The following is a 26,738-nucleotide window of genomic DNA, read 5'->3' as shown; positions in this document are numbered from 1 at the left end:
CACACACGAGTCTGCCAGGCGAAGCTGTCTGACGCTGGTCACTGATCGACATGGGGCTGACCCCTGTTGTACCAACATACGCAAACAGGCAGGTCAGGATCGGTGATTTCATTTAATTGCTCTTTGAACACAGGGTGACATCGCTGTAGTCAGTAACCAGAAGAAAAAGCAGCAGCCATGTGTGATAACAATGAGAAGGTTCACAACCCAAGGGAACTTTTGCCTCGACTAAGTTCAGGCTTAAGAAGCAGACTTGGTTCCTTGTGATGCATAGAGCAGCCAAAAAGAAGGGAATAGCAATCTCCCACCTGCTCAAAACACTTAATATACACAAGTCTCTGTCATCTTAGAGTGAAAGAAACACAAACAAAATCACAGTTTGCAGATACCAGCCAAGAGTTTAAAATGTGTGAAGTAGCAACAATGCTGATTTCAAAGGTGTCTAGAATACTATGGATGAAACCCATAGTCCACTTGTCCTTCCTTTGGTGCTCTTATGAAATCTGGATTTTATCACCACACTATTTTGACATGACAGCTCCTGTTGCTGAGACGAGGAGGTTGTCAGGGCTATGCCCAGCCATCAAGAAAGTGTGCCACAGTGGGTAGGAATGAACAGGTCAATTTCCATTGGACTCTTTTCATTTGTTTTCCAAGAGTCTGTGGATTCACAAGTATAGGTCCTGATGTGAACCCAGAGATAGCTGCAGAACAGACACCTCACAAGTATTGTTAACTTCTTATCAACATAATTTTCCCCACTTTACAAATACTGTGCTGTTCCAGGACAGTTTACGTAATCACAAGGGTAAGGTCATCTGGATTTTGCTCTTGTCTTTTGTAGTGCTTTAAGCCTGGTTCTCCTCAAGGTGTGTCCTGTAACATGGTTCAGGAACTGAGTCTTATTATAGATCAGTCTGCTCCTGTCTTCAGAGCTAAAGTTAATAAATACCTTACAAATGCAGTTCAGTCTCTTGATCTACCACTTAAATAGCCTATTTCTCTACCTCAAGTTTAACAGCACTGGAGAATTGTGATTAAGGGTATGTAACTATAGTGCAGTAATTTAATACTCAGATGTGCACAACATAAACAGGTCAGTTTTTCCCAGGCCTCTACAAGAAGCGGGCAACAGAATTTTTGCTTTTCCTCTCTCCCACCTCAAAACCACTTTGCTTCAGTAAATATGCATGGAGCACAAGGCAAAATATTTGTAGTGCCACCTAGCTAAATTTGTGGCTGCTGCTTCCATTCATTTCTTCTTAAAATCCTGGGGAATCCTCACAGTAGAAATTGCAGTAATAAAGCAGCCTCACTTTGCAGTTGAGCAGTGAACAGGCAGGGAATGCCACAGAAAAGACTGCATTTGCAGCAGCTGGTACATGCTAAAGAGGCCATTTGGCGTGAAAAACAACATGGAAGAGCCAATGTTTGGGAGTTGTTTGGTTTTCATTTTTAAACAGCTTTGGAAGGAGCACACCAAGTAGAACAAAGCAAGGCAGCTTTCTCTTCTGTCAGACCATTATCTGCACGGAAGCACTCACAGCAGTGGCATTGCTGGGGAGATGAATAGTAGGGCACGTCCTCCTGTCATACAACACCACTGAAGGCTATCTCACCATTCAGTCACATTTTCAAGGCCTTTAGTTACTGTTTTTGCTTGCCTATGGGTTCTTTCCACCTGATTCCCCAGCTATAAAACAGAAACAGTCATGTCTTACATTTGTCCAACACACTGAGATCTGTGTATGAATGTGCAAAGACAGGTTTTTTTTTTTTGAAAACAAGTTGTGTGGCTTGTGAAAAATAAACCAAACAAGTGTTATTTTTTAAATTTTGTTTCATTTATTTGGCAGTAATATCCAAACCCCCCTGCTTCAAAAAAATTACAAAATCAAGTAAAATAAGTGCACTAAGGAAACCTACAGAATACTGATAAATTTCACACACGTACAGGAGGGAATATAGAGGGAGGAGTGGGACTTTTTTGTTTGTTGCTTAAATTTGGTTTTTTGGGAAAAACAAAACAAAACACCTTCCCTGCCCCTTGTAGTCTGTACAGCAATCATCCCAGAGAGCAATGGCTGAAATTCAGCACTTCCTTCCCCAGCAGCCTGCAGGAGTTAGTGAGTGACCATCCTGCAGAAGCCTGAGCATTGCTCAGTCTCAGCTGCTGAGATGTTTTGGTCCCCTTTGAGAACTGCTGCCCTTAAAAGGGGCCCCACTTTCCACCACGTCCCTTCATGGGGGCACAAGGAGGAAGAGGCTCCAGAGGCAGCAGCAGCCCTTTCCAGAGGCACTGTTGTTGCACTCCCAGCTGCTGCCCTAGGCTACCCTGGGATCTGTTGTATGGCTTCTTGGAGAGCTCTGCTTGCCGGAGACCACAGCCTGTCCCTCCGCCCTCAGTGCAAGAGCAAGCTCTGTAAACCTCAGCTGCCAGCACACATCTCTGGCTGCCCCAGCAGCCACCCCCATCCACACGGCTGCACAGCCACAGCGGGCAGGAGGGGACAGAGAACACATCACAGTGCAGCCTACAGAAGCCCTGAAGCTGTGCATTCGCCTCCCCTTCCTGCACATGCTCTGGTTTTCACAGTTGGAAATATTCCTGACTGAACAAGATGTTATCCCTGTCCAGGGAAAGCCTTTAAGGCAAGCTGTTGTGTTTTCTCTAAGGCACTTTAACAACCCAAGCTGGAAGGAAGTGATCTGGGAGGCACTAACTACCTTTTAGAGCAGGGCTGGAATAAAGCAAAACATTATTAACAATGTTCCTGTGACTCCAGATCCAGCACATAAAGCCCTTTCGCTCATACTCTTGGGAAGGAGCAAGCCTATGTCTAATGGGTGCTCCTATTTCACCAACCACTTCTTCCAGTGCCACCAGAACACAATTATTCTGTCCCAGTATAGCATTGTCCACATTACCCTCAGCTCACATGGACTCATTCCTCTCACCTTCACAGGTGACAGCTACTCAAATCCAGGCCCTCATGAGAAAAAAACCCCAAAAAACAGTCTCCTGTATTTATGATACCAAAACCTCAATGCCAGGGTACATTATAGCTCTCACTGGAAAAGTGGCACAATGTCAAAGTTAATGGAAGTCCTCTGGCTTCACATCAGGAAAACAGCTCAAAGACCAGATATTGGAATAAGATGCTTCACACCATAACAACCAGACAGCCTTTAACACATCTGGCTCATGGGAAAGAGCACAGGAGGGACCAAGCATTCTTTTTTTCCTATACTTCTAGGTACCAGTTTATTCCTCCTCTTCAAGGAAAGCACTGTGCAAGAAGGGGAAGGTTGGGACTCAAGTCCTGCTGATCTTCACTCAAACTGGACATGCTTTTGCAGATGCAAGTGGAATTTTGCTTGAGCAAGCAATAGGGACTGCAAGATACACAGCAACAACTGCTGAAGTTGCTCACAAACAGAAAGATGGAAGTCACAAGTAGTGGATCAGGGCACATGCAACTGCTTGGGAAGCACAGCACAGGCATGAAGGGAACATGGATGTTCAGGTGTACATGAAGTACATTTGACAACTGCATAAGAAAATCAGCTGAGCTTCAGGCTATAGAGGTGACTATCAACAAAAGAGCATTTCATTTACATGTAGGACCAATGCTCTGAGAAACATGTGGGATGAAACTGACCCACGAAGGAATGTGTGAGTGGTCAAAGGTGGTCTGATAATGACAATGAGAAATGTGTCAGTAATGAGGCTTCCAGCCCTGACTCCAAACTCATACCTGGAATCAAAGAATAACACTGCTGCCTCACCCCAGAGGAAGATGAAAAGCCCAAGATGATGCCAACAGCACAACTAAACAGTTTTCTACATACTTAAGCTTTTTAAGATACTGTACTAATGGGATTGCCTGGTCCCTCTGTCTCTAGACTGCTTTGAGCAATTTAGAGAGGCACGAGCACAGACTTTGAGCACATGGTCAATGCTAGCTACAAGAGTGAGAGCTAGAGAGCTGCAGTGGCAGTCTGTGTCTGGTGAAACTAATTACATCCAACCCTGTCTCTCCTTCCCACGAGGGACACTGCTATCCCCCAGCTGGGAAATACCCTGTAGTGCAAGGCTCACAATTTGCCTGTGGTGTTTGTGGCAGCTGAGCGCAGTGCAATACAAACTGTGCATGGGCATTACAGCACTGTCAACAACAAAAACCCACACGCTGGGTTTTCTTGAAAGATCTAGAGCTACAAAACATACAAAAGCTGAATCACTACCATAGGAAATAAAATAATAAAAAACCCGAAACAAAAAAAAAGGGGAGTCAGCATGTGAATGTGATAAGAAAAAAATATGATAGCACCTCTAAGGAGGGGGCAGGGAGAGTAAGAGTGAGATGAGGTCAAAAGGAACCATGTTGTGTTGGAGCCCACAGTGTACTGGAGGAGCTGCTGGGGACAGTCTGGTGGAAAGCAAGGAGGAATGTGCTGGACTTATGCCAGCATGGCACAACGACTCCCAGCTGTCACACCAGGCTGACCAGCTTTGAGGAGCTCGAAGCAAAGGGTAAGGTCCTTGGATAGTGGTGCCCTGCAGCACACGTGTTCAGCCACAAAACTGCCAGGCCTGTATGTCTGCAGCCAAGGGTGGTGCTGACAATTGTATTGACTGAAGACCCCCTTTTCTATCCAGCATTGACCTCCATCCTTTCCCCAGATCCAGAGGAACAAGAAATCCCTGTTAGCTTTTGGAGGGAGCAGCTGTCTGTTCTGGGGAAGGGCCCCAGAGGCTGCTGTAAATCCCTCCCAGCCTTCCAAGGTCCCAGCAATGAAGCTCCCTGAACAGGTGGGCTCTGCTCCCCTTTCCTGGCCCCATTCTTTGTGTATTACAAAACAAATAACCCATCGCTATACATGTAAATATCTGTGACTGGGCAACTGTAGCAGACACTTGTGCATACTGAGATCAGCACTGGAGGACAGGATGGCAGGTTGGGCCCATCCTCCTGGGCTCCTCCGCTGTGGAGGCCCCTTACATCTCCTTGGTGCTCATTCTCTTGGTCTTCTCAGCTGTCTCCTAGAGAAAAGAGAGCACAGAAGTGAAGCTCTGCAATGACACAGGAATTGGTAGTGCTCTGAAGTCTTTGATCCAACACTGGCTTGTATCTGAAAGCCCCACACCTGATCTTGTCCCCACAGGCAAGAGATTTACTCTGCTCCTCCTTCTACCTCTTACTCCCTTCTACTTCTAGAAGTCTCCAAGTGACAGAAACAGAAGGAACCCATATGGCAAGGGGAGGCTCAGTGCAAGCAGACCTTCCCAGCTTCATGCTGACCTGATGCTTCTGCAGTTCCTGAACGTATCTGGCCATCTCCTCCTCAGTCAAATCTTGATCAGGTCGGTGTCTCTGAGCAGGCATCTTCTCATTCCTCCCTGGAAGCAGAAATGGAGTTTAGTGTTTCACAAATGGGGAATGCAAATTTCAGATGTTGAACCATGAAGAACAAAGAGAGGCAGGTCAGGCACTGCATCCCTCAAGCTTAGGGGAAGCCTTCGCTGGAGGATGGTACGGGTTGGCTTCTTAGAAAGAGAACAGGCCTTGTGGCTGCCTGGGACTTCACAACTTGGATGTGCAATCTGTCCCTGTCTCTCCCTCCCATGTGACTGATAATAAAGCCATGTAGAAGAGGCTGCATATTATTGAAAAGGAACACCTATAATTAGCTCAAACATCTTGGCCTCTTGTAGGGAAAAAATGGAAGCTCAGTGCTACCCAAGTACAATAACTGATATCTAATGAAGAGGTAATTTTGCTCAATGAAGATGTAACTTGTTGATGTGTTTGATCTGATTCTTCAGTTTCATTATTCCTCTAACAATAGCCTCTAACTCCTCTGCTGCTCTGACATGGGCAGAAAGTCAAGGAATCGTTATCCCATTGCATGCTTCTGTCATGGATGCAGGGAACAAAGTAGGCTGCAAGAACAGGTGTTGCATAGCAACTTTGAAGGTTGTTTCTGGGGAGGCAACAGAAAGTGTCTCTCATTCTGTTGCTTAATCTATGACACCTACACACAGCTCCTCTGGCAGCTCTATTAATACTACAGTTGTCTTTTCTCAGGTGAGTTCCTGCTGCTACAGCTAAGTCTGAACTGAGGTGATCCTGAAGCCTCTGCTGCAGAAGATGAGATAAACATGAAAAACTCTGTACATACTGCTGCTGTTTCCCTCTCTTCTATTCTGCCCAAGCTACTGACTATAGATCTGAACCAGTGTACTCCTGGCAGGTCCCACACAGCACTGCAAGGGCCTGGTTTCTAGGGAAGGATATAAAATGATATAAAAAGAGCTGGGTTTCTAGGGGAGAAGGCCAGAGAAATGCAGCACCATGCTAGGAGGTTGGATGTGACTCCTTGGGAAGAACCCATACATTTGCCAACACAGAATAAAGGTGGCATTCCACTGGCCCTGAACTATGTGTGAGAAGGTGAAACAGAGAGCTGTTGTTCACAACTGCACCACGACCTCTCACAATTGTACCGCAGCTGTGCAAGTTTAAGGGCCTTCCAAAGGAGGAGCAAACAACCCTCCCTTACTGTAGCACCATCTCCCTTCATCAGCATTATTCTACAGTTTTTGTGGCAAGAAGCTAAAGTGCTTTCTTGGCATTGGATGAAGGTTCCTATATCCCCTCTTGATCAAGACAGGATCCTAGATCCTGTTTTACAAATTCCATAAACGCAGATACAGTGAGGATATGGACACATATCCTGACTTGCTCACACCTACATATACAGTAGCAGCCAGTGACCTATTTGGTTTGCACCAGCAAGATGCAGAGTAGCTCTAGTCTGGATGATTTAGTGCTGAATTTTCATGACACCAAATCCAAACTACAAACCCCATCAGCATTGCCCCAAGCCCAGTTACATAATTTCTGACCTCTGGAACAGTACCAGCTTGGGTTTGACTAACATGGAACAAGTGAGGGTTATGCAGAAACCAGCCATGGAGAAGCTGAGGAAAAGCTGGAGAGAGAAGGACCCTGGATAGCTGGTGCCTTTGGAAGGACACAGAGTGAGAATTCTTTTGTCCAAACCCCCACACAGTAACTTTGTGCAGAGCATACGGACCCTCGCACGTCATTGCGGTGCACACCCAGTTCCCGCAGGCGCAGACGCAGCGGTTGCACTCCACCTGGGTCTCTGCTCCATCCTCGTAGGTCTCATCTTCCAGGGCACACTCTGAAGAGGCACAAAACAAAGGCAGTGCTTGTGAGAGAGCGAGCAGGCTAAAGGAAACATACTTTGAAGATGCCTTGGTTGAAGGGGAAGCCTTCCTTCCCCCAACCATCAGAAGTTTCCTCATGACTAAAATATTCATGCTGAATTTGGTGAGTGAAATCAGCCAAAATATAATTTGGGAAAGTCAAACCCTTTGTTTTTCTTCATCAGAAGAACACATTTCAATTTCTCAATTCCAAATGAAATCTCAGTGTTGGATTTGTTAGAATTTCCTTATTTGTTACACAAAGAAAAGAATCCCTGAAATGAAAGCTTGGGTTATTCTGATCCAGGTGAGGATAAGTTGGGGAAATGATTTGGAAGGATAGTGAACTTTGAGATGGTCATCAGGGAGGCTCTCTGTGTGAAAGGCAGAGCATAGCAGGACTTTGGTCTGGTCTGACTTTCCTAAGTTATCTGGCCATGAACTCCTCACATGATTGACCTCTGCACTGTTAAATACATGCCTTGATCTTACAAGCATACCATACCCATCCAACCTATGGCCTTGCTGCTAAAATCCAAACCTTTCTTATTACAAGAGCTGCAGGAGCTTTGGGACAGTAAAAGCAGTACTCTTAACAATGCAGAGACAAAGGGTGCTGTTGGATGAGAGGCAGGCATATATTAAAATTATCTCTGGCTGTGGAGTTACAGCACCCGATGTCTGGCCTGAAGCTGATCTCTTTTCTTTCCTCCCTTCCCAGGACCCCTCTTGTTCCCCAAGATAAGTGAGGAGTTCCTACTTTTCTCTGGTGGGTTGAAGGATGGGCTGAGGCACTTGAGAAATTCATTGAAGCTGAGCTTCCAGTCAGCATTTTCATCTGACAGCTCGATGAGGGCATCTACGCAGAGTCCCCTGAAAGGAAACACAGAGGCTTGTTCTGCACAGGGCTTGTGCTAGGCCAGTGCCTCTCTACTGTCTTCAGAGTGCAGGTGACTAAAAACAGTAATAACTAGGGAGACTCCAAGATGTCTGGCACAAGTGGCTTCTCTAAGGAAACCTCATGGGATACAGAGAAAAGAAAAACAGTCACAAAATACTCTCCGTCTGGCAGCGGGCTGGGCAGTGGGGGGAATATTCTGAACAGCAGGAATGGGACATCCACATTTGTTGACATCTACATGCTGTCACACAGGTAGAGATGCAAGCACAGCATAACCAGAAGCAGCCTTTTTTTCACACAGTGGCAGACAAAGAAAGAGGGAAACCTCTCAAACTATAGCTGCCTATGAATGGTGTTTTCCCACCATCTTCCTTGCACTGGATGTAGCTATTAGGCAAAAGGAGAGGGCAGTCCCCAGGAAAGCTAATTTATTAGGAAATAGAAAGAAGATGACAAATCTTCTGTTACCCAACTCCTTTCTGGCTGCACAAGTGCTACATTTAGGGCAAAAGAGGATTGGAATACGTGCCTAACATGAAGGGTAGAGATAGGACTGCTCCTCTTGTGTGTTCACACCTATTTAAGTTGGAAGCCACTTCATACACAGTTAACTCTGCCAGTGCAAGCCCTAGCTGATATTTACCATGAGTGAATTTCCATCTTCATTCTACCACATCTGCCCCCCTGGCCCTCTCTCTGGCATCCTGTCCACTGCCCACCTGAGCAACTTGTTGGTCTCCTGGTCCATGTAGGTGGTGATGTTGATGGCAGTCTCATTCTGCTCCACAAACTTCAGGAATTCAGTGGAGTCCAAGCGAGAATCACCATCATCAAAGCTCTGTAGGGGAAGACAGGAAGATGTGAGAAGCTCTCATTTATCAGTTCAAAGTACCCCTTCCTTCTTCCACTTCCATACCTACATAGCATTTTGAAGCTTTAGTGAGACAAGTTCCATTATCCCTGTTTTTCACAAAGAAAGAGGCTCAGAGAAAAGCAGCAACATATCCACATTAGCCTCAGAATAAGAGAGAAATGATCCTAGCCTTGTTCTCACAGATAAGCTACACTGCCTCTCATTCACCTCCTGCTGCTTGATTTATGGCTCTAACCCTATTTCTTCTCTTTGTTTCAGCCAGCTCTTAGCTTTCTTATATACCTCCTGCCTTAGAGCACACCAGCTGCATTCAAGGAGGTGTCAGCTTTCCAATATGTGTAAATCCAAAGCTGTGCCTAGACTCTGACAGTGACAAAAGGGAAAAATCACAGGAAGCAATTTTCTGCTGATACCAGGGAAAAAATTTAATGCAATAGCACAACACCTCACCATCAACTTCTTAAGGTCCTGACAAGACTCCTGGCACTGAAGGATTTTTAGGATTTTTAGCCCCAAAATCCTGGCTGTACTCCCAAAGAAGTAATTGCATTTTGCTTTCCTGTTTGGAGATGTGACACTGCAGTGCTGGGCACTCAGCAGGATCTGCTGTGCCCCCTCAGAGACAGCTGCATTGCTGTGAGTGGAAAATTAATCCTGCACACAGACTGCTGCCACTTAATTTTTGCTGTGTGATTGGGGCAGGTCGCTGTGGCTCCTTGTGCAGTGCTCTCAGGAATGCTGGAATAGACACTGCCTGTTGTTACCTCTGTGTGTTTCAGGAGAAACATCTAGGGCTAGGGAAACAATCCTGTGTAACTGCTCCACATGTCAACTTCCACTAGACTTTGAAGCCTCTTGTCCTGCTTTTTATTGTCAAATGACTGCAGTTCTCTTAATGACCCAGACTGTTAAGTGAGTTTTCTTGCCTTTCAAAGTTACGGTCTACATTAAGGCATTCCCACAGACATTCTCCAAAATGGAGCAGCTTCCCACTACCACTCTTGCTCCTCTTGAAATAATGTCCTTCAAGGTCATGACCTGCCTGACGAACAAAGCACATCCCAGTGAGCCCCACAAGTCAGGCTTCCAGAAGAGAAATAGCTTAATGCCACATCTACAAACCTCCCCATCAAGGAGAAAAGGGAAAAGCTTCATTTCAACTATGCCTCCAGTGTTTCCTACATGCAGCACAGGAATCATGCAGGGCATGAAGAGCCCCACAGCTTGGCATGAAAAAATTCCTCCAGTAACAGCAGACACTCATTGCTGACACAAATTTCTCTATGTATGAAGCCATTTAGTTTGCTTTGCCTTGATTTGTCCCAAGTTGCTCCAAACTCTGAATTCTGCTTTAAAAATGTTTCAAAGCTTAAAGAATAAGGTAGTTGAAAAGGTGGATTACCACCTGATAATCACAGAATCATTAAGGTTGGAAAAGACCTCCAAGATCATCAGCCTTTGATTGAACACCACCTTATCAATTAAACCACAGCAGCAAGTGCCACATCCAGTTGTTTCTTGAACCCTTCCAGGGATGGTGACTCCACCACCTCCCTTTGCAGCCACTGTTTCCCCAGCCTGTAATTCTGCCAGGGATTGTTGTGATCCAAATGCAGGACCTGACATTTGCCCTTACTGAACCTCATCCTGTTGACCTTGGCCACGGAAATTCTTCCTTTGGTACAAGCAGAGGTATTTCTTTGCCATAAGATCTCTCACCCATTGGCTGGGATCAGTGCTCTAGAAAAAGTGGGACAGTAAAGAGAACGTGAGGCTCCCTGCCTCTGAGCTCAGCCTCAGGATATCAGCAGCACGCTGACAGGCGTGGGGACAGTGGGTGTGAACGGCTTGTGTGGTGACAGTCGAACAAGCCTGTGGCTGGCTCATGCATTTCAGCAAAGCCTATGACCTGGGAAGACCCTGCAAAAGTGGCTGGGGACAGCATATTTGCAGGCAGAGGGACTAACACAGTACACTGCTGTTTTTTGGTGCTGGCAGGCACTGACAGGAGCACCCAGGGCAGTGGATTTCCACTGGAAATGTGAGGATGTTCTGTGGAGCGAGGGGACCAGCTCCTCTGTCTCACCAGGGGGTGCCATTGCCATGGCAGATTTGCTTGCAGTGCTAACTCCTGTCAGGCACCATTAATCTCTGGCTGTCAACAGCTCATGATTTAAATGCTATCCCCTCTTCCCCACCTGCTCCTCCAGCTTCATCCTGAATGCTTTGAAGTCTCTGTCAGGAGCCAGGCGTGAGGGGGAGGGACACAGCAGTGCATGTGGCAGGAGCATGGGAGAAGCTTGGGATCTGCTGGTGGGGTGAGGGATAGACTGACAGGCAGGAGGGAGGAACAGGATTATTGCAAGTGGCTTTCACTCTGCAGAGTACTAGGGAACTGCCAGCTCTCAGCCACAACTGGGACATATTCTTTGAAGCCCCCAAATGTCCCTTATACCCATCTCAGCATGGCCTTGGGACTATCTAGACCAAAAAATCAGGAGCCCCTGCCACAGATTCCTGCATTTCCAGCACTTTACCTTCTTTTCCTCTGGCATTTTACCCAAGATTAGTTCTCTACTCTGCTACAGGCATATGAGGCTTGCCCTCTTCCTTTTCCCCAGGGTAGGTCAGACACCAGGAATCAAAGATGCTCCACAGCTGGTTGTCACAAGCTGTGTCAATGCCTCAGTCAGTGGCTGCTGCAGGCAGCCCATAACACATCAGGCTGTAGGATTTATCAGATCCCTCTGGTCCCCAGCTCAACAGGCATATCACACACTGGAACCTCTCAGCTGGGGGCACAGCAGCTGTTATGCAGTGACAAGGCAAGAAATGTTGTCTGGGCTTTGAGGCAGGTGCTGCTCTACTTGCCTTGAAATATTTGTCCAGGACTTCACTGTAGTTACTGCCCTTGGAGAACCACCCATCTGGGATAATCTCAGCTTCCAGCCACTGGATGACCCGGCGACGAAGCTCGTCCCTGTCCGACTGGTAGCAGACAACTGTGATGGGAGACAGTGCAGCAGAAGGAAAAACAAGAGTGAGAGAAATCACGCTGGCAGGGAGATCACAAAGAGAGGACTGGAAATAAAAGCCAGCCAGCTCGCCCTGATGGCAGCTTGCAGCCCCTCAGTCCAGTCCGTGGAGTTACATCACTGCCAGATCCAAGCAGATATGTCATGTGCTAAATAGTGGATGGGCTGTTGGTGACACCATGTGGCACGGCTGGAAAACAACACTCCTGCCAAAGCTCTTCCTTCCCATTCCAGAAGCTTGTGGAAGAACAACCCGGAGCTGACTCATCTTGGTGTGAAGAGTCCCAAACTGAGGAAGGTAACTGACAATGTCCCCAGGCTTCCTGACACTGCGTAGAATTGTCATTCAGCTGTCAACCCTGAAGTACCAAAACCTCTATCCTCTGCAAGGGGGAAATCTAGACTGAGCAAGCCTTTCTACCACTCCGTCTCCAAGACTTGAATTTTAGAGCCTACTATCTCAGGAAATACTGTTTCTTCAAAGCCCTGGTTTGTCCACTCTGACTGGAAATGAGAGGGAGTCAGGTTGGGTTTATTCATTCACAGTGCTTGCCAGTATCACAGGTTTCTCTAGAGCAGTTATCACTTTGTGTGCTAGTACAAGCTGTGATTTAGAAACAAAACTGAAAGCCTAGCTGGGAATTGTCACACCTGCCCAGTGGTCAGCAAAGCCAGAAAAGGAATCAGTGTGCATTCATGTCACTTGCACACACTAAGGATCTTCTGAATCCAGTGACTACTATCACAAGCAGATGGAGAGATGAAAAAAAAAATCAGCTCTATAGGGATTCTGCATGTTTCATTTTGTACTTCTTTAAAACTGCTTTAGGGTGGTGGCTGTGCTCTGACATGGTCCTTCCTCTTTAGTTTGTGTGAGACTTTGCTCTCATCTGTCATAGGAAGTTAAAGTTGATGATTATACAGCTCCAGTATTTAGAGGTCATGAATAGGAAAAGGATCTCATGATGACAAGCCATGGCCCTAAAATCCACTGTTAAGTACACATGGCAATACATAAGGGGAGAAACCAAGCACAAGAAATCGAAGAGACTTAAAATTTAGGTGATCATAGAATCATTTAGATTAGAAGAGACTCAAGATCATCTTGGTTGGCTGATGGTAGAGGCAGTTCAGCTGTACCTCCTGACTCTGCCTCTGCACCTATTGGTTCATCACTCCTAAAGCAAAGTTTCCTTTTAAAAGAGTGCTCCATCCCTCAGTCTGGGTGACGAACACCGTTTGAGTCCCTGGGGGCAAACTGGGTTTCATTGCACCTAGTCTATGCTGAGTCCCCGAGACATCCCAGCACAGTGAAAAGCGCGGGAGATGAATGAGCTCTGAAAGGTTACCCAAGAGTAAAGAGCTGAGCAATGACCTTTCAGCTGATTTATCAACTCAGACTCTTCTACAGCCCATGCAGGATATGCTTTTTACACAGAGTTCTGCACCCCCCCAGCACACCCTCTGCCCATCTCCCAGAGCATACAAATTCATACAGAGGCCTCAGCCAAACAGGACACAGCTTCTTACCTGGACTTGCAGCTGGATTCTCAGACTTCTTCTCTGTTAATGGAAAGACAGAAGAGGACATTTCTGATGCAGTGTGAAGCAATACAAATCTCTTCCCACCATGGGTAAAAGCAGAAGAACCTGGGAGTCTTTGGGTATATGAGGGCCACATACATGATTGAGGGGCTGGAATCCCTGGACCATGAGGAGATACTGAAGACAGTTTAGACCAAAGAATTGAAGGCTCAGGGACAATCTCATCAATGTTTATAAATCTGATGGAAGGAAATGAGGAAGACTGCACCAGACTTTTATCCATGGTATTCAGTGACAGGGTAAGAGACAGTGGGCACACATTTAAACACATGAAACTGTCTGAACACAAGAAAACCATGCAGCTGCTGTGTGTGTGTGTGTGTGTGTGTGAGTTAAACAGGCCCACTGATGAGGCAAAATCCTTGCTCCAAAAGTTATTGAGGTTCCTTAGGAACATGGAAGATAGTATTGGTTTTAGGAGTTTATCCTCAGAGCATGACTTTTCCTCAGCAGTTAAACTGGGACACTTACCTGGCTGAATCCAAAAGCTTAGAGTGAGGCAGCAGGAGCAAAAGGTTGCCCTGCTCTCCTGAGTGCCACACTCCCAGAAGCTTGGGGAGACAATAGCTCCAAGGTCCCACCACAGTCAAGGTGTCAGGATTTTGAGTGCACTAATGAGGGCCTTAATGACCCTGCTGGCCTCACCTAGAGCCTCCATCCAAACTCTCTAACCATGAACCATGAGGCTCCATTTCATATCTGAGTCCTCAACTCCTAGTCCTTGCCTGTGATTATCATGTTGTAGCCATGCCTGTCTCCAGCTCTGTTACAACCACTCTCTTCCATAGACTGTTGATCCAGGCTCTGACCTGGTGACTGATCTCAGCCCTGCTATGTAGCAGGCAAAGGGCCTGCAAGGGCCCCGTGGCGAGCAGAAGCCTAGAGATAGGAAATGCCAAGTCATGGTGAATAGCTAGAAGCCCCTATTCTGCCTTTGGACCCCTGCTTATCTCTCTGTAACTCTATAGGTCACTTTCCTCTAACCCTTGCCATTAGACCATTTCTGATCCCCCTATACCCTATATAAAGGGCTGTTTTAGCTCCATTCTGGTAGAAGAGCTGTCACTGGAACCCTTCACAGAAGATTCAATTAAGACATCACTGTGGAACTCTAAATGGCCTTCTCCTCTCTCTCCCTGTGTCTGCCTGCCTAGGCACCTAGCAAGCTGAGAGCTGAAATCACAATGAGCTGATAATCACTAAAGAGCTGATATCCCTTAAGCTTGCTAAGGTTGCCTGCAGCTGAGAGCTGCTTGGGAATCAGACAGTGTGTCCTGAATAGGACTGCGCTATCCGGACCCCGTGCAGCCTGCTGGGGACACCCTGAACCCAGCAGGAGGCCGAATTAGCGCCACAGACTGCATCACTATGAGCTCGTCTGGCTCTTGTCTGATTCTGGTTACCAGAATCACCAGTCCTGACTTCACAACTTGATTTCAGGCCTGCTTCATCACTGCCAGCTTGCCTGGTCATCTGGACTCTTGCTTGAATCTGGCTCCAGTTCAGAGGCTTGCCTTGTTTACCCCACTCAGCAACTGTGAGACAAGGTCTTGCTGGTGAGGCCTCTGCCTTGCCTTGTTATCATGCCATGCTTCCCTTCCAGCTCTTCGTCCCTGAGAGTGTATCCAGCCCTCCTTGCCAGGGTTACCTTTGCAGTGGCCATCATAATCCACCTGGATCTTGGAGCCGGTGAGGCAGGCGTCACGGTGCAGCTCACAGTGGTTCAGGTACGTCTTGCCATTGCTCCCACACACAGGCCTCTTGTGAGGTTTGCATTTCTGTGGGAGAGCCAGAGAACACAGCCTTTCACCCACCTCCTTGGGACAGCTCGGTGAGTCCAACCATAGCCCAGCTCAGGAGAAGTCCTTGGCATAGTCCCCTTGGCCCTGTGTTTGGAACAGGCTAACTCACCCATCATAACCCCAGGAAAACCCACACAGGGAGGTCTGTGGGTGTGAGTTCAAAGGCCTCACTTCATCCCAGTTTCCATCATCACCAGCATTACAGGAGTCTTTCTGAAAGTAGACCCCTGCAGATAAATCAGTGCTCAGCATAAATATGGAGCATAATCCTGCAATTGCTGCTCCATGTGCCGTGGCCATGCCTGCCCAGAGGTGTTTCTGTGCCTCTGGTCTCTGCACCTGCGCTTGCTTGGCTCCATTGCATCTCTCTGCAGACTCTGCTCCACCCTTCTGCAACCAAATGGCAGAATAAGCCATGAGCCATGAACAAACAGCACAGCCCACAGCAAAGAGAGTTCACCAGTGCCACTGTTCAGACTATGAGCTTCTCTCTTCTGTTCCTTTTGGTCTGGCCAAGCCTACCCAGAGTGACAGACTCTCTTCCTACTAACAGAGCATTTCACCCTCCAGTGCCCAGGCTGGTCATGCCAGAGCTGCACGCTCTGAGGGAAGGGGGAACAAAGAGCCGCATGGCCATTCCCAGGAGCCAGGCAGAAATGTTTTGAAGGCATGGAGCAGAGCACAGTAGGGAGACATTGTGTCCCTACAGCTGGGAAAGACTCTTCTAATCATCTCTGACTCCCTGCTGGATACAGCTATTCATCCTTACAGCACTTTACCACAATTATTTCCATTTTACAAAAGCTGATTTTTAGTAGGGTGCTTGTAACCTCCTCAAACAAGGCGCCAGTGAGGTCAGGCTGTCTTGGAGCTCACAGACCACTCCCTAGAGTGCCCTTCAAAGCCAGCTGCACACCCATACCCCCCTGGGCTTTCCCAACAAAAGTCTCCTGTGCGTGTAAAGACCCTAGGCAGTCCTGCAAGCAGCACAGCTGTGAGTCCCAGACTATATCTACCCTGTAGGGCTCTTCCCCCACACAACACTGGAAACAGTCCTGCTGTTTGAAGAGCCACTGTGAATTTGCAGCTGCTTCAAAACAGCCATGGCCTTGTTCCACCATGGGATCCTTCCAGTGACAGAAACCCATCTGGGGGGTGATAGTGGTGCCACCTGTCCCAGACACAGAACCTGTGCTGCTCCCATACCTCAATGCAGAGGCAGGTTGGCTCTCCCTTCTCTGTCACTGCACACTCACGCCCAGCTCCACAGAAAACATTGGCACAGATTTTAGATTTGCTCCTTGGCTCTTCCTGCAAGATACAAAATCAGAGACACAAAATACATCATTATCCACAAGAGTAACAACACAGTTAAAAAAAATGGCACATTTAACTGGTAGCAGGACCAAAAGGTACCACGGTGTTAGGGTGGGGGTGACAGAACAAGAGAGACATGACTTCAATAGATGGACAGCTCAGACAATAAGAAGCAGCAGACACAAGAACAAGGGCTACAGTCCCAAGAATACAGGGTTTCCTTCAGGTCATTCCTGGAAAATCACCGGGGAGAAGTGGAGCAAACATGAGCAAGAGGAAGTCTAGCATGAATGGCAAGAATAATTTGCTCATGTCAAGGACTGCTGTCTTTAAAATTTCTTTTCACAGAGGGTAGGGAGCAGAAATGTCTTTGCTTGAGACACTTAGGAAGAAGGTGAACATATCCCTAGAGAAAGGTACAATACAAACAGGCAGAAAAATTGTCATCAGGCACCAGATAATGTCCTTGTCACAAAAAACTGACCCATTATCTTGCTTTCACTAGTTAAGATCAAACACTTTAAAGGAAGAACACTGTCATGGATGAGATAATTATCCTGTAATCCTGCCATAATGAAAATTCCTTCCTGATTCCTGACAGCCTGCAGTTGACTTCTGTCCTGCAGCACAATTTATATGCTTTACAGTTTTCTCCTAGCCAAAGTCATCACAAGTATTGTTGTTCACATAACTGCCAGATATTTTCTTTTTTTTTTCTTTTTTTTTTTTTTTATGTCCCACAGCATTCCTAAACTGGTGACACCTAGTGTGGAATATTTCCATAGTTTAATCATACAACTACCATTTATTTTTATCCATTTAATGCCTTTTTAAATAGACTTTTAAAAGAGAAGATAGTTCCAGGGTTCAGACTTTGAAGAGCCTGGCTTAATTCCCTGCTTTGTCATTAATTTCCTTTGTGACTCTCATTTCACCTGACATTTTCCACCTGTATGTTGAGTATCTGGTTTATGCCAGCCAACTGGCTTCTGCAACAGTTTTGCATCAGAAAGAAGATTGAGGAATGAAAAATAATCAGTGAGATAAGTCAATCACATCTGCTGTGTTTCTTCCCTCTAATACAAAAATGTTTTTTCACCTTCTCATCAGAGTATTATTCTTATACTCTGCTCATTTGTGGCATCTTTGTACCTATATCACTTACTTTTGAAAATAGGCGATGAAAAAGGAACAGAATTTGTCGGAAGAGCAAGCATTATTGACAAATGCTGAACACATTTTTTCCTCCTGTTTCTTCTTTATTCTAGATTTTTGTTTGTTTTGCTTTTAAACCACAATTTCACAGAGAGGTTCTGTCTTTACTGAACATCCCACAGAGGCAGCCAGATCATTTTCTGAATAACCTTGCCCTGGTCTTCAGAATAGTTTGTTTGCTGGCCTACTGCACAATTCATCAAACCTGAGAAGGTCTTTTCAAAGCACTGCAGGAATCCCTCCAGGTTCACATAGTGACAAACATCTTTTGGATTCTCTGCAGGAGTTCCTATTTTGCTGCTTATTCTGTCAAATACAGTGTTTGGACATGCCAGTCTTAGCTGAGAAATGTATTCCATGTCCCAGGCCTGTTCTCCCCATGAAGACAGCATCACCCTCCTTCTGCCTTTTCATCTCCTTTCACATTTTGTTTCTGAGCTACAAGTGACACGCTATCCCTTCTCCTGCATCCAGCTCTCTCCAGCCACCTTCCAGGAGAGGGATGGGGTAAATGAACCGGGCGCTTCTGGGGTGGCATGGAACAACGGGAGTACTTCACTGCACAAAGCAACCTCATGCAGCTCAGGGCAGGGAAGGAAGAATAGCTCATTTTGCAAAATACAGAAAGAAAAACCCAAATTGTCCAAGGCTGGAGTCTGACTTTGGGCACTCACACACCTAAAATGCAATGTAGCTACCAAAGTGCTGATCCATTTAGAGGAGTTTTGAACAACTTGTCAATCCCTTCAAGCAGTCAAAGAGAGAAAAAATCAGCTGGGCACAGCTTTGAGTGGCCACCCAGTGAGGTCAGTAATCCAGTTGCCCACAATAGATGGCAGTACTCTGCCTCTCCCATGGACAGGCAGGACTGCCAGCAGCCACCTCCCGTCCATGCCCGCCAATGCCAAACCAGGCTTTTCATTCCTGGCTGGGACTTAGGGCACTGCTGGCCTCAATGCAATGCAACTGGCCTCAACAACCATCTGCAGTGCCCAACCTCAGATTGCTGGACTCCTCTCCCCAAGGGAGCTCACTTGGAAACCCAGTCTCCAATGGGGCCATCCACAGCTCCCTCCCTGCTAGTGCTAAAGCCCAGGAACCATCCCACAGCTCTTCCATTGCAACCTGGGATGGGGATGCTGGCAGGGTGATATTACCAGAATAGCTTCTGAAGACACTCTGCCACCTGCCAGGCTAGAAGGCCACATTACTCTGATTTTTCTTATTAATCAAAGCCACACAATTTTCTGGTTGCTTCTTCTTATTGCCTTAAGTTGCCCTAGGCTGGTAGGGGGTTGGGGCTGATTGCCACATTCCAGCATGGCTTTATCCACCTCAGGATTCAGCCAGAGGAAGAAATGAAGCAAGCTGCTCTGCCTGCCTGCCCTCTCATTCTGGCACAGGGTTTCTCAAACCCAGCTGTGGCATACCACAGGGTGGGAGCTCTTTCTAGCAGCTCCTGGCTGCCTTCCCAGCAAATGTGCACAACTGACAGTGTAACAGAGACAGAGGTGGATGACTGGATGAGTACAGTGAGGGTCTGCAAATGAGGCTTTATAATCTCCCAATTCTCTGGTGATCTCCCAGAATCTACCAGCCAAACTGGTTTCTTGTGAGAGATACTCTGATCTTACCTTGGATCTTGTCATGTTTGCTTTTTATAAAGCTTCACCCACTGAAGTGAGTGAGTGAGGCAGCTGCCACTTTAATATTAAATAGCCATCCTTGCACCTGCCTTGTAAAAGCTTGAAAATATAAACCACAAATTTTTAAAATTTAAAATTTTAAAAAAAGACTCCATAGTGTTTCAACATCATTGCCATTAAATTACTTAAAATCAGGATTTGCTGGGATCACAAAGCTTTTACACTGCTTTATCTCTGAGAGCTGCCACTGCCTTTTCTGTCATCCTGTGCTTGGGAAGTGTCACCCGTTCCAGTCCACAGCGCGCTCAGGCAGGCGGAAGGGAAAGGGCAGAGAATTGTTATTAATTGCTGCACGGTGGCATTTCCACTGCAAGCCTTGGCAAGGCAGTTCCTCTCTTCTGCCTTGAGTGAGGTGCCCAAGCTCTCTCTCTCTCTCTTTTAGGTACACCTCTGCCACCCAGAGAGCAAGTGGGAAGGTGCAAAAGCAGCGAGAAGCCAGAGCAGGAGCGCCTGTGCCTTTGGAATGTCTGCCACAACACAGGGGCACTCTGACCCTTCACCCTGCAGGGGCACGACCTTCTCAGACATCTTCTCTGGCAAACACCATGGAGAAAGCTCTTCTCAACAGCTCAAGGGCCAGAAGTTCAGGGCAGCTGGGCAGCGTCATGTATGCATAGCCCAGCTTGTCTACTGAATGGGAATGGGAATGCACAATGCTTTTGGAGGGCTGGGAAATGTAACTCTGTGGATGAAGGTTCGTGCATGTTAACAGGCAAACACTAAGCAGAAGACCTGAGCTGACAGTGCAGAGAGTCACATGCAATGCCTCTGCCTCAGCTGTTGTCTCCTGAGGAGCAAGGAGGAAAAAGACATTTCCAAGGCACCCGCAGGCGAAAGCCAGAGGCAATGCCAGTGGTGAAGGATCACCATGGCAACCAGCAATGCAGGGCCTCAAGGTGGAGAGCTAAAATTAGGAAGTTAGGCAGTGGAAAAGGCTGTTTTTCATCTCTGGCAGCATCTGGTGCTGAGAAGTTGGACCCCCAACACAGAGTAAGCACAGACATCCAGAGCATTTCCGAGTCCCTGCCTGCACCCGGCTGTCCAGGACTGAGTGTGACTTGACACACCAAGGCAGTGCCAGGTCTGCACAGGATCCCAAGGTCCTGCCAGGTGCTGTGCCTGCTCTGCACTGGTGGGACTGCATGGAAACAGTGCAGTGTCTGCAGTGAGATACGAGTGATTGTACGCATGACAGAAAAGAGGTATCACGGCTCCTTGCCTTTGCCAGGGAACTGCCCACTGCAGCTCTCCCTTGGCTGCCTCCTCCCCTGGCCCCTACTGAGCCATGACTGTCTGGTGTCCCTTGGTGGGAACTGAGACTTTCCCAACCAGCCTGTGAAAGTTGAAACCACAAACAATTTAATGACAAAACAGCTCTGTAAGGAAGAACAAGCTTCCACCTGCAGAGAAGAGCTGTGCACACAGCTCCATGTCCACAGTGCCCTACAGCCCGAAGAGAGCAGCAGGGATTACTGCCATTACACATGTTCTGGGAAACAAGCAGAAAGACAAGATGGGGAGTTAATATGCTTTACAACAACCCCTCATACTGGCTTGTTTTCTGCATATCTTTCCACAGAAAATCTCCTCTTTGAGATCTCAAAAGTCTTTTTCTCAGCAGCCCATACTGCATTGGAGAAATACTACCTACTGTCCTGCTCCTATTCATACAAGTAACAACCTTTTCTGGTATCAGCAGTGAGGGCAGGTCCTTTCTTCTTTTGGCATCACTTTCTGGAAATACATAAAATTACTTGACCCCCACATAATGCTCTGTGCTCTTGGCTGTAAAATCAAGGTTTTGTGGTTTTGCCTTGCATGATGTGCACGGAAATCAAAGCGCTCTAAAGCTGGAGCACTGAAAACTCCTATGGGAGGCAATCCCATGTATTATACAAACTTGAGTATTACACAGAGAAGGCAAAACTAAAGGGCACCAAAATGATGTCTGGGATTGCAAGACATGCACAGATTCTCATGCCTCAGGGAAGGCAGCAGCAAAAGCTGGCTGCAAGTTTTCAGATATAATCAGTACAGTTCACAGTAGACTCCCCTCCATGAGGCAGAGAGAAATAAGCTGTGCAGCTACGTATTTCTGCCAGTCGTCCCTACATCTTCACATCCACATCCCTTTTGCCTGTTGCCTGCCACAACTAACAGGGGAGTAGGGATGTAAGGAATCTCTGAACATGCCAAGGTGCTACCCATAAACTGCATAGCCTGTATAATATCTAAACCAACTCAACATCCAGCCATGAAATCTAGCGCCTTGTCTAGCTGTTGTCTTGGCAATGTTTGCTTCTGAACGCAGAAAGATTTGGAAACACAAGGCAGTAGGTTAATGATGCAGAAAGCTGAGATAAGCTATGTCTCCTGACTTCCAAACTTCCCTCCTCTCCTGTTGTGGAGCTGGGAGGGAGAAGCATTGTGCTGCAACATTCAAAAAGAGTGAGCTGGGCAGCAGAGCAGCTCAGGAGGGAGGCAGGAAAATTTAGCAACTCCTGTACAGTGATGGCACTGAGAAAGCATTTGGCTTATGCGTTTCATCCCATTACCCAAGTGTTTCTCCCATTCTTTCGGCAGCGGTGTCCTCCTGCAGAGGTCCAAGGGGACCAGATCCCATGTTCACTGAGGGCACGAAGGGGCAGCCAGCTTGTCACCTCTGGTCATTTGTGCAGCTGGTTCTGGCAGCACGTTTGTCCTGTTGTTTTGGTTTGCAACTAACAAGCAAAGCACTTGTTCCTCCCTGAAAACCTGACCCAATTCCTGTGGCAGCTCCCTGGATCCACTAACACTCTGGTGTGATGGGGCGGAAATTTGGCAGCAGCATAAACTGAGCAGATTAGCGTGAAACAAGCAGGCACCCCTGACACTGGGCTTGCCATAAATAGATAGGTAAGGTGACCATTACAGTTTTCCTTCCTTTGGGCTACTGCCTCAGGTTGGAAGAAAATCCACACAAATTATCTTAAATTCTTACTTGGAAGGCTTGAGTTTCATTTAGCAAAAATAAGACGGTGATAAGCCCAGCAAGCGGGGATTGAATCATGCTATTCAGCTCTCCAAAAAAACCAGACATTATCAGGACAATCCCAGGACATCATCGCTATTGGAATGGTACAATAGGCTGTGGAATAACACATACTCTACTTTGGAATGAAACCTCCTGCCAGAGGTTGCTGTGCACACTGGTGCAGGGTCATCTCTTGAACGCTTTTTTTTGGTCAAAGTGGAACCCTCTGGAACTCCTCCCTCCTCTGCTGCAGGGGTTCCCCACCTGTCTCTGGAAGGCACATGGTGCATGTCCTGCTGCTCACACCAGCGAAGGTGTTGCTAGGCAGCTGGAAAGGCTCAAAACCAGGCTACCCCTGAACTGGGTAGTCAAAAAAGAAGAGATGTTTGTCAGGCAAAGTCTGGACCAGGGCTGGATTCCCCAAGGGAGTGTGACCAGTTGCATTTGACAATGTTCCCTCGACATTCCCAATGCTAACAATATCCTATTTGAAGGGTGTCAATATGGGGTCTGTGCTGGATGCAGAGGGGTCCAGTGCCATTTAAACTGCAGGATTCCCCCTCCCCTAATTCCTAAAGCCATCCTGTGAGCGGCAGAACTAATGAAGGCCAGTTTCCAACAGCTCACTCTGCACGGCCTGTCTGTCAGCCAGTTCCAGGGCAGCTCATGGACTCCTTCTTCAGGGGAGGTCTTCACAGGCCCCTCTCATTAAGGCAGTCACCTAGAGTCACAAAACCAGCTGGATGCCATTATCTCGGAGGCCTCCGCTGCTTTATCAGCTGTGCCGGAAACAGGCCCGTAGAGTCAAGGCTCGCTGGAGGCCAGAGACAGGCAGGCAGACACAGACAGCCTGCTGACATTGCCTTGCTTCCTTAGGGAACCAGGCAGTAATTCCTTTGCAGAGCCCCACACAACACTTCTCTGGCTCAGCCTCTCCTCTTGACAGACTCAATGTCACTGCTGCTTGCAGTTCTGAGTACAGATCCTCACTCCGGCCCCCTGCCATGAATCCAGGCCCCCTGCTGTCTCCCTGCCACGGACCCTCGTGCTTCCCCTACCGCATTTTCTTTGTGTTGGAGGACAGACTCCCATCTCCCTTCTGCCCCCTCAGAGCTTCCATCACTAGAGTATTTCAGCCAGCTTCAATCAAGGGCTGTGAACAGAGATCTGGACACAGTGTCAGGAGCTATTGCACTCCCTGTGGAATGCCTGCCATGGAGGACCATGTGCCCCAATCCACCAATACACACACCTAGACATCAGCCAACCCCTCTTTCCAATACTTTGCTCCTATCTCTTTCTATTCTCAACTGACATCTAGGACTGGCTCTCTTAAAACATCAAGTGCAACCCCTTAAAGGCTTTTGAATGCTTGCGAGATGAATATTTAATGGCATCTGACTTTGCTCATGGGAAACAAGCCAGACCATACATCTCTGCACATGCTGGGAATCAGGGTGTGTTCCCAGAAAATCTGGATGCAGAGAAAAGAAGGCAATAGAGGGAAGGAACTGCAACTCCCAGAGCTCATAGGAGGTTCCCTCTCTGCAAACCCCTACCTCACCCATTTGTGCAATACCCTCCCTGACTTGCTGGCTGCTCAGTCCAGGATCCGCGAATCAGATGTGTCCATCATACGTGCATTGAGCAGGAGAGTGGCTGAGGCTCTGAGTGACCTCTGTGATAAAGGAGGCCCATCAGGTCAGTGACCTCTACATGAGGCCATGGAAAAACAACACAGTTTGTGAAAACCTGCTTGTAGGAATTCGTCCATGACTCTGTCAGGGAAAGGGACATGAAGATGTCTGATGCTTGTACTGCTGCTGAAAAAGACTGCCTGGGCAGCATTGCCTTGCAGACATTGGCAGGATGGATACAGAGCTCTACCTCCCCACTGAGCCCTGTGGAGACATGGCCTGGACTGCTGGCAGGAGCAGCAGCCCTTACACACCAGCCATGGCTTTCTCATGTCCCACAGAGAGCAGGCAGAAGTTGGTGCCTGCACGGAAAGGGAAGCAAGAACTAGGAAGAAGGAGCGTTTTCTCCCCACAACCTAATCAAGAGCAAAAAGGCATCTGCCAAACAGCTGATGTCTCTTACAGCATGATGCTGCTGAAACAGTTCCGGAGCCAGGCACACCTCTGGGGGACTCCACTGCACAAGGGCTCTGTTTTCCCTTTTAAGCTGGAAGGAATGTCTGTGCTCTGGCCCCCACAGCCTCATATTTTCCACCACAAGGCAATGACCGGTGAGGCCCCATTAGGGGAACAATGACATGAGAGTCTGGGGAAGAGGAAATCGCTCCTGCAAACAAGTCTGGAAAATGGCTGCTAGAAGGAAGGGAGCTTGCATCTGGCAGCACTCTCACTCCTGCAGCCTCTCTGCTGCTCAGGCAAAAATACTCCTTATACTCACAGCTTCCAAAGTGTCATGGCCCAAAGCTGCACTTCTCTCAGCACTATTCCCTCCACCTATCCCTACAGCACCTCTAGAAGAAGGAGTTTGATTCCCTTCTGCTGCATCATGTGGCGAAATTGCCGGCTTTTCCACAACCACCAGGATCTTTCTTACTAGTGTTGGTCCCAGCAAGGCATGGAGGCAGGATTCAGAGTGTGACTGATTTGTGCATACCAAACCAGCTGAAGAGGCTTCAGCTGTAAGCAGGGCAGAATCAGTCCCACAGGAGGAGAGGATGTGATGCTCTGCTGCACCATGGTTCTCAGAGGGAGGAATCAAGTTAGTCACTTTGTATTTGGATAGAAAAATCACCCTCACACACAGGGAAGCATGTCAGTGCATGTGAAAGGTCCTAAATGAAGTTAGTTCCACAGGGCCTTAGGGATGAGATTGGTGTCATCCTCTCATGTGACAAGACTGGAAAGGAAAGGCCCAAGGTGCAAGAATTGCTCAAGAATGAACAGAAGACAGCAGCTCAGCTCCCTCTGCTCTCTGGTCTGGAGCCAGGACCACTTCAATGAGTGATGTACTGTCGGAATTCAGGACATCCCTCTGGCTGTCCTGAATTGCCAGGACCTCTGCCAGGGGGCTCAGAGACCCTGGCACAAAGCCCAAGACACCTGTGACTTTGACTATGACCCATGGAAAAAATTACCAACCTTAGATGAGGATCTGCAAGCCATGAAAGTATAAGTAGAATAATAATTAGTTTGTCACAGGGTGGAAAAATAGATTTTTTTGGTTTTTAGAATCGGGGTTCAGGGGGCAAGATGGAGGAATCTGGGTGCGTCCAGCCTTTCTCCTTCTTCTTCTTGGCCTCCATCTTCTGCTGTGATGTTGGCACTTTTAGATTGGTTTAGAGTAGAAGCTCACTGTCTAACATAGGTGATAGGTATTGGAAAGTTATTGTAAATATTGTATATGTAGTTTTTAGTATAAAAAGATAACACTGCCCCAGGGGCAGGCAGAGTGCCTCTGACTGTCTTGCTGAGCAGACCTTGGCAGGTCAGGAGAAAAAATTTTATAGATAAGGTAAAATAAACAACCTTGAGACCGAGAACTGAAGAGCCCTGACTCCTTCTTCGACTGTTGGGCTGGGAAAAAGGGACTTTCTAATGTATCTCAGGGTCACTCTGACCAGCTAGAGTCACGAGAATGCACCAGTTGTACTCCTCATTGAGGTATGATTCTTCTTCCCATATCCTGATTGCCCTGGGCCAGGCTCTATTTTGCCATGGCTGAGCTCCTAGGAATCACAATTCTCCATCCTATTTTGTTTAAAGCAAAAATAAGAACAAGACCAGCATCGACTTCTGAATTCCAGCAGGAGAGTGATGTTCTGTATGTCACAGCGCTTACGAGTTGTCAGAGGAAGCCTTTGACAACAGGAGGATGAAGGAGGAAGATGAAGAGTTCACCCTCAGGGCCTCCACACCAGAGAAGAGCTGTGCACCACAAACTATTGCTAGCAACCAAACATAGATGTCATCACCTCTCTCTCTCTAAGCACACCCAGGCTCAGCTGTAAAAGGGAGGTTTCTCTGACAGATGGCATTTCCCCAAAGGTGTATGT

The 26,738-nt window shown here is 47.4% G+C and overlaps 1 protein-coding gene across 1 annotated transcript in view; it reads right to left on the bottom strand.

Moving 5' to 3' along the window:
* Positions 1-1,822: 1,822 nt before the first annotated feature.
* The window catches only part of FSTL1 (follistatin like 1), a 53,262-nt gene continuing 28,346 nt past the window's right edge, over positions 1,823-26,738 (bottom strand). Inside the window, exons 3-11 of the mRNA XM_054655015.2 lie at positions 16,664-16,768; positions 15,304-15,433; positions 13,581-13,613; positions 11,887-12,017; positions 8,861-8,979; positions 8,001-8,113; positions 7,105-7,215; positions 5,307-5,404; positions 1,823-5,047 (exon numbers count right to left, since the gene is read on the bottom strand). Coding sequence (XP_054510990.2) covers positions 5,003-5,047; positions 5,307-5,404; positions 7,105-7,215; positions 8,001-8,113; positions 8,861-8,979; positions 11,887-12,017; positions 13,581-13,613; positions 15,304-15,433; positions 16,664-16,768 — 885 coding nt within the window. The 3' untranslated portion in view covers positions 1,823-5,002. The remainder of the gene's footprint in view (positions 5,048-5,306; positions 5,405-7,104; positions 7,216-8,000; positions 8,114-8,860; positions 8,980-11,886; positions 12,018-13,580; positions 13,614-15,303; positions 15,434-16,663; positions 16,769-26,738) is intronic.

This window comes from Agelaius phoeniceus, chromosome 2 (genome assembly GCF_051311805.1).
Source record: "Agelaius phoeniceus isolate bAgePho1 chromosome 2, bAgePho1.hap1, whole genome shotgun sequence".
Taxonomy (NCBI): Eukaryota; Metazoa; Chordata; class Aves; order Passeriformes; family Icteridae; genus Agelaius; species Agelaius phoeniceus.
This window is presented reverse-complemented; position numbering and strand designations above follow the sequence as displayed.